The sequence below is a fragment of the Olea europaea genome, chromosome 23 (genome assembly GCF_002742605.1).
Source record: "Olea europaea var. sylvestris chromosome 23, O_europaea_v1, whole genome shotgun sequence".
NCBI classification, from domain to species: domain Eukaryota; kingdom Viridiplantae; phylum Streptophyta; class Magnoliopsida; order Lamiales; family Oleaceae; genus Olea; species Olea europaea.
The window spans coordinates 270,890-279,107 of record NC_036259.1 but is presented as its reverse complement, the minus strand read 5'-3'; the positions used below and the strand labels follow the sequence as shown (position 1 = coordinate 279,107).

The 8,218-nt window shown below is 35.4% G+C and overlaps 2 protein-coding genes across 2 annotated transcripts; one reads left to right on the top strand and one right to left on the bottom strand.

Moving 5' to 3' along the window:
- The first annotated feature begins 975 nt into the window (after positions 1-975).
- Positions 976-3,401, top strand: LOC111372048 (aspartyl protease family protein At5g10770). Its single transcript, XM_022994201.1, has 2 exons — positions 976-1,594; positions 1,944-3,401. Exons 1-2 carry the CDS (start codon positions 1,441-1,443, stop codon positions 3,209-3,211), a joined length of 1,422 nt encoding a protein of 473 aa, XP_022849969.1. The 5' UTR covers positions 976-1,440; the 3' UTR covers positions 3,212-3,401.
- A 192-nt stretch (positions 3,402-3,593) lies between these two features.
- LOC111372047 (probable folate-biopterin transporter 3) lies at positions 3,594-8,218 on the bottom strand. The gene is made up of 5 exons (XM_022994200.1): positions 7,730-8,218; positions 5,995-6,254; positions 5,512-5,607; positions 5,266-5,436; positions 3,594-4,751 (listed from the first exon to the last, which is right to left on the bottom strand). Exons 1-5 carry the CDS (start codon positions 8,097-8,099, stop codon positions 4,143-4,145), a joined length of 1,506 nt encoding a protein of 501 aa, XP_022849968.1. The 5' UTR covers positions 8,100-8,218; the 3' UTR covers positions 3,594-4,142.

The following is an 8,218-nucleotide window of genomic DNA, read 5'->3' as shown; positions in this document are numbered from 1 at the left end:
GTGTAAGTAGTGAGTTGAGAGTATTTGATGTGATATTTTAAAATTTTTTGTACTATTTTTCATCTAGTCAAATCAGATTTTAATGAAAGACATGTAGGGTATTTGATTTATCTAAAGAGGAAAAAATGATTAAAATTGACAATCTTGTAAAAAATTTTAAAAAGTGACATTTTTGTGAATAGAAAGCCAAAGATTGACTATTTTAGTAATTTTCACTATTTATTTTATTTGATTTCAAATATGCAAATATTGACTTTGGTCAAAATTTAAGTGTTGCTCAACCAATAGTCTTTAACAATTGCATTCGGTCCCGGCTTCTATTTTTATTTTTCTCTTTTTTTTTTCACTTTAAAATTAAGTATTAATAAGTTTTATTAGGTTGAATACACAAATGGTACATCGACTTTACCATTATTTAAAAGCATACATGAACTGAAGTTTATTTCAATATAATTGTCAAACTCACAACATCGCCTCCAATCTGTCCAAAATTTGACGTTCGTCTGTCAACATAGATGAGATGACTTTCGTATATAGGCCGAGGACTCGAGACATTTTCCAAACAAAAAATGAGCGAAGGGAGATTGATTAATCTTAGAGTGCCTTATGTAAATATAATTTGAAGCAAATTACTCCTTTCATATTCTCTATATACTTCAATATGTTTTAGAAAATTTCTTCTAATAAAAACGAGAAATGATATTTAGCACCATTGATATTGAACATCAACACATGTAACATTATATTGCAGGTTCAATTATATACAAAAATTTATGATGTATTCAATAAATCTATGATACTTGAACATCTTGACAGGTGTTCAACACCACTAGTGTTAAATTGAATTATTTGATAAAAATCAAGGAATTCAAAACGAAAGCACCATGTAGTGCAAAAGCAATAGACATTACTATGACTTGTTCACCACATTACGCCATATATAAACTAACTAAACCTAAATGTGTTACGAACCTTAACCCTCTCCTATGCACATGCGATTTCCACAAGTGAAAAAAAGGACAAACATCAAACAACCCGACCCCAACCTCGACCTTGACCTCAACCTGCTAGAGTGGGATGGTGGACCTCTCGCACTCTTTTTCTTCTAGTTGGTTAGTAAGTTATGACGGTTGATTCCGTGAAGACCTGAGTGAGTCCTTATCCATGGAAGTTCAGCAAAACCAATAAAATTCTATTGTATAAACTATAAATCACAAGCTCAGCTCTGCAGTCAGAAAAACACAAGACTTTGTTTTCAAAGTATCTGCACGTGAAATCTTAATAATTTCTCATGCAACTGTGGGTCCTTTAGCCAGCCCCTCCTTTTGTTTTCATGCCAAATTCCAATTCCTAAGAATCTCCTCCATTTCCTTCTCTTTTTCTCTGCAATTCATCTCTTATCTTTGAATTCATTACTATCTTCGAAAAACTCTGCGAAGAATGGTTCTTTGGGCATCACTGTTTTGTGTTCTTCTTCTGCTAATAAGTTCTGCACATGAAGTCTCCAGTTATGGAGATAAGGAACTTCTTCCTTTGGAAAGATTTCAGTGGGCACAGCCAGTGAAGAAAAGGGATTGTTTCTCTCGAAAATCAAGTAAAGTATAAGCAAGAAAAGATTTAAATTAAAATAATTTATTTGGGACATTATTAGCTTTTTCATAGATTTATAATAATCAGCTATTATTTGCTTTTAAGCTTTATTAAAGACACCATCAACTCTGTCCCCCATTTGTTATCCTTTAAGGTAGTTGGAGTTGAATATTACTGTTAAAAATTAAGTTTTCTATTTTTCACACATTTCATTTTGAGTTTCGAATTCGATTCTGTGAATGTTTAATCAAAGTAGAAAGAATTCGTTTCTGTTTCTTGTTCTTGTTCAAACGACAAGAATAAAGTTCAGAAAATGGATAAGGTTTCATGGTTTCATTTATATTGGATTTCAGGGACACAGAATGGTGCAATCATATTGGAAATGAAGCACCGAGACCACTGCTCAGGACCAGTTAGAGACTGGACACGAATTCTCCAGAGACGCTTAATTGCTGATGATATTCGTGTTAGGTCTCTACAATCTCAAATCAGAAAAATAGTTTCCAGCAGAACAGAATCTCTCTCACAAACTCAGATTCCTATTACCTCAGGTGTCAAGCTACAGACTCTTAACTACATTGTTATGGTCACATTAGGCAGTCGAAATATAACAGTGATAGTCGACACTGGGAGTGATTTAACATGGGTTCAGTGCCAACCTTGTAAGACATGTTACACTCAACCAGAACCTCTCTTCAACCCCCAACTATCCCCTTCGTACCAGTCAGTCCAATGCAATTCACGAGCCTGTCAATCTCTACAATATGCCACAGGCAACTTGGGCTTATGTCGGAATAACCCACCAACTTGCGACTACCTTGTTACCTATGGTGATGGTTCCTACACTCGAGGCGAACTAGGTCAAGACAACCTGCTTCTTGGAACCACCCAAATTGACAATTTTGTGTTTGGATGTGGACGGAATAATAAAGGCCTCTTCGGGGCAGCTTCAGGCCTAATGGGACTTGGAAGGAATGACCTCTCATTGATCTCTCAAACTTCTCATGTATTTGGAGGAGTTTTCTCCTATTGCTTGCCAGACACTGACTCTGAGGCTTCGGGTTCACTAATAATCGGGGGTGACTCATCAGTTTACAGGAATTCTACACCCATATCTTACACTAGAATGGTTCCAAATCTGCAGCTTGACACCTTTTACATTCTTAACCTAACTGGAACTAGCATAGGTGGGGTGGCTGTACAAGCTCCAAGTTTTGGCAAAGGCGGTATTCTTATTGATTCGGGGACTGTTATCACCAGGCTTGCTCCATCCATTTACAGGGCTATCAAGACTGAGTTTTTGAAACAATTTTCAGGCTATCCTCCAGCACCCGGGTTTTCAATCTTGGACACATGCTTTAATCTCTCAGCGTATGAAGAAGTTAACGTTCCTACGGTTAAGTTGCAGTTCGAGGGTGGTGCCGAGCTGAGTGTGGATATTACTGGGACATTTTATTTTGTCAAGAGCGACACATCTCAAGTTTGTTTGGCTCTTGCAAGCCTATCTTATGAAGATGAGATTGGTATTATTGGGAATTATCAACAAAGGAATACAAGGATCATATATGACACCAAACAGAGCATACTGGGATTTGCCAAGGAGACCTGCAGTTTCACCTAAACAACTCGAAGAAGTGCATAGCTCTTCTTGGTTCTGGTTCTACATGTAGACTTGTATTTTGTGATATGAGGGAGGTATAGGATATCTGAAGTCCACTTGTAATTTTTATCGTGTGTTCAAATGTACTGTAAGATGTATTATATGAGACAGGCTCAAATTTATGTTCTGTATAAAGTTTTCTTTCATAGTCTATGAAAAGAAGGGAAGTGGTTTTACGTAGCTCACTCAAATTATACTACTAGCGAAGTGAAGACAATACTGTAAAAAATGAAAAAATTTCAGATAAGCTCAAAATGATAACTAGAAATTCCCACACTTGCAATTTTTTGTTTTACGAACTTCCCAGAAAAGAACAAAGTCTGAATAAACTAATCAAAGCAGGTACATCGGATTGCAACAAGTAAAATAAATAGGAATTTTGTATTGCATGTTCAGAAAAATCCGATACTATTATGTTTTCTCAGAATATCATTATTAAAATAAAAGGAAACACTGAATCATTTGCAAATTCTTTAACATAAAATATAAGAGAGCCAACCTTAGGAATGTCTCAAACTTGTCAACCACTGATCTGTCATAGATGAGTTGGACAATGTCAGAAAAGGAATCTTGATTTCTCCTCTGGGGTCCAGCTAATTGCTTCCACTTGATACAAATTGTGTCAGGCTATGGCCAACTAAACTCGTGTATCCGTGTCATCAAACAGTTTTACTTCATAAAAAACAATGGTTTAATGTGAACTATAATGGCTCAATAGGAGAAATGCACATCACTAGATCACCAGATTCATCTTCAATGCGATTGTTAGTATCTTTGAGCTACTCTGTTGGAAATATAAATGTTTAGTGAATGATAGTTCGATAGAAATACAGGGAAAAACAACTGATAATCCTCTGTTTCTATGTTGAAACATCCTTTCCATGAGCTCCATTCAATTAATTGCCGTATTATGGTCAATTTTATTGACTAGAGAGGTCATTTCCATATCATTGTCCAATTTAAGTTCACTCCTTTTTTTCTTTAACATCTCGGTTGGAAGGATAGCTGCATTTGGATCACTATTGGGTATCAAAAATAGAATCCCCAGTGGAAGAACTCGGAAAAGGCTCCTTATCAGTATGGCCAGCCAAAGGTTGTCAAAGGTTTTCCTTGTTACATTCAAAGTGTGGAGCAAGAGCCCTCCAGCCCAAGATGCTGAGAGCATACCAACATGATCAATTGACATAAGCAAAGCAAAGAATGTCCCTTCTATTCCCGACGGACAAAGCTTAGAGCTAAGTACAAGAAGAGGCATCCATTTGAGTCGACTAATCATGTGGGAAACAGCTGCATCAATTACAACTACTACATAATCTGGCAAACCGAACCTCAAGTTTATGCGCAAGACCAATATCAAATCAAGCATGCCTGAAAGACCATATAGAAGCTGTGCCCAGAAAAGCACATGGCGAAATGGATAATTCCGGAAAGCATTTTGGTAAAGAAGAACCCCTAAAAGAGATCCAATGGCACCAACAGCTGATATGGACCCTACCATTTCCTGCACAAAGCATGATTTGAGGGACTAATGAATTTACTAATAGTGACATTCAGGGCATGTTTGATGTAGATTTTTCAAGAATAGATTTTGTGAAAAATGATTTTTTTGGAGAATGTGATGTTAAAAGTAGGGAAAAGTTATGGATTTGCAAAATTATTTTATTAAATGAATGTGCGGTTGAAAATGAATTTTACCACATAGAGGCTTAATTGGTTAGTCCTTTACTTGAATTGTGCAAACAAAGTAACATTTTTAATACTAAATAATAAAATTAAATAATTCAATTGAATCGTTCAGAACCTGGGGCCTGTTTTAAGAGGTAAAATTCATAAGTTGCCATTCAAAGTATTCCTAAAAAGCTACATATTTTTACATATGGTGGATGAGGGAATAGTTAAGATTAAAGGCTATTATGGGTTAAGTGAATCGACGATTTTTTATTTTGCAAATTAATTTATTAACTTTTATTATGAAAAGAATTCTGAATAAAACAATTAATGGAAGAGATCACTACCTGCGAGAAAGAAGGACCAGTTTTTGCGTCTGTATACCAATAGAACATTCCCTCGTGTATATGCAGACTCGATGCAAGTGATAGATACATGTACAAACATGGCCTCCAAACAACTGAACATTTGAGTGCCATCCACAGAGCCCTACCAGCATCAAGAAACTTTTGGTTCACCTATTTCATATATGCATTTGCGCAGGTAAGGTCCACAAAAATATATAATATCTGCCTAAATATAAAGCTGCTTACTTGCTTATAAGAAAAGTTTCGGATAAAGGGATCTCGAATCATAATTCCAACCAGAATGACCAGTCCAATAGGAATACTAAGAACTCCAAAAACACCCTGCCAGGCAAGAGATGCAATTAGTTAAGTCAAGAAAATACTTTAGCCCTTATTAGAAATGAATCACCTTTAGGGTTCATACGAATCAGCTGCAGAGAAAATTTATATCTAATGTAAACAAGTGTAAAAGAGCTCAATAGCTCATTTTAACTATATCAATTTCGCCAACATACCAGTCTATGCTAATGCAGTATTTTTAAGTTGTATTTTTAAGTTGTATTTTTAAGTTGTATTTCATATTTTCGCTTCATCTTATCATTGTTTTAGCATTAAACTGATCTCAATCAATAAGAAAAAGGAAAGCAAAATCAACATATTATCAGAATGCATGTTAAAACCTAATAAAAATCAACGTGATAGGGAAATCCTAGACGGAGAATAACGAACCTTTGATCCAATAAAATGAACTAGAAAACCACTAATTGCGAATCCAATTAATTGGCCGATCGAGGAACTCACTCCACACAAACTCTGCATGTCGCCAGCAATAGATGGATGACTTATACTATTCTCAGTCACACAGGCATCAATGGTCACGTCTGCTACTGCCACCGCCGTACTAGTTGCCATAAGGAGAACCAGTGCAAGTACAAGCTGCAAGTTCTTGTCCAGTGATAGCATAATCATCGAGGTAGCGCCAAGAATTCCTGAAATCATTAAGAGCTTTATCAAGAATCATATTTCTCTTTAACATTTAGCTATTTAATTCCTCTGTGAGGTTGAGAGGTGCTTAGAAATTGTAAAGTTCTATAACAAAGATATACAACACAAAATTGTTCTCATAGAAACAGGAGCATATGAAGTCTGAGGAGGAGGGTTCCCCACTCACACCTGAATGATACAAAGTGCCTGTTCCACAATCACTTCAACTGTTATATTCAGTTCATTATACAAAATTATCTCTCAGATCTCATCAGATATGTATCTACCAAAGCAACAAGTATCTACACATTCCTCAAAGTTACAATTAACTTTCTGTTCAATTGTTATTTTCGTGAACATTAACGAGCTCTGTTCCCCTAATCTGCCAATGGATATTTTAGATATGAAAAGACCAACATTAACGCGCTCGGTTCCCCTAATTTTTCTCTTAAATGATTCTGCCTCGCATTGAAATAAGTGGAAAGGCTTTTGCGTCCACTATATCTTCATATCGTGTTTAGATATGAGTTAGATGAACTGAGTAGTTTATGAACAGTTTCGTGATTTCAGAGAATTTTATGAGCAAGAAACATATAAAGGAAACTGAAGGGCAACTTACATCATGCACATGAAAAGCTCAAAAACAATTACTAAATCGTGTTTTTATTAATATTTAAGAAATGTTTTTGCACTTTCGCATGTGAGTCATATTATAACTTCTTTGGTCAAGCATATCCATCTATTTATCTTTCTTTTGTCTTTCCACAGCTACTTTATGCAATGTTTACCCCTTTAATATATAATTTATGCAGCTGAGACTCCTTGCAGATTGTTCAAATGTTATTTGATCATAAATTATGTAAGTCCTAAGGCCAGGTGCTAAGATATTTCACTATACCATTACCACGTATTGTTATAACGCTTTCATATACTTCTATTACCAAAATGCTAGTCCTCTTAGTTAAATCCATACCTAAATACTATATTCATTTGACATTTGGCTTCGAAATTTCAGTAGATCATGTTTAATCATCAGAATCAATCAGTTCTTATACACTTCAATCTCAATAACTGTAATCTCCTCGCAATACAATATTAAAATAAGTAATTAATCTGAGTCCTTACCAGTGTATTCAACGACTAATAGAAAGGAAAAAAGAAAAATATATGCAAACAGAATGCTCTAAAAAAAAGTCAACTCCTTCTATTTATTCAATGGCTCACATAATATGAACTTGATCAATAATCTTAAATACAAGATTTAAATTACATAGATGTGACCCTCTTTTACATATTAAATTTTCAGATCAACATTTTCAACATGTATCAAGTTTTTCGAGTCTTGCCGCCACCCATTTAATGAAATTGTGCAACCCTGCCTACACAGGTCATGTTGAAGGCAATGTTTTAAGTTTCTAGATCAAGGGTTTAAGTATTAAACAAATCACCAAAAACTAATCATTTATACATTTCATCTTACCAGCAAAAATGAAGTAGGGTCTCCTTCTGTATCCAAGAATAGGAACTGTATCAGTGAGAAGACCCCACAAGGGCTTAACCATCCAAGGAATCTGAATTATTCCAGAGTAAAACTGAGCTTCAGAGGGCTGCAATTTTTGCTCATCTTTCATGTAATACTGTATACTCAAACGGCTCAAACCCATACCAAGACCCTGGTTGATTCCATACACAATCACTACTCCAAACACAAATCTCCAGTGTAATTGCTCACTCAGCATTTTCAACCAGTAAAAGGGGCTCAAAATCATTCCACATAATCCATTTTTTTGCACTTTTTCTTTATGGGACTGATTTTCTTCTAGTGGGAATTTCTCTTCTTCATCCATCATGTCAGAATTAAACACCAAGTACAGAAATCTTTTGTATTTGTGGAACGTAACGGCAGAATCCAGGAAAAAAGAGTAGGCTGTGACGTTCTGTACAGTATCAATTTTGAACTAAAGTCGCT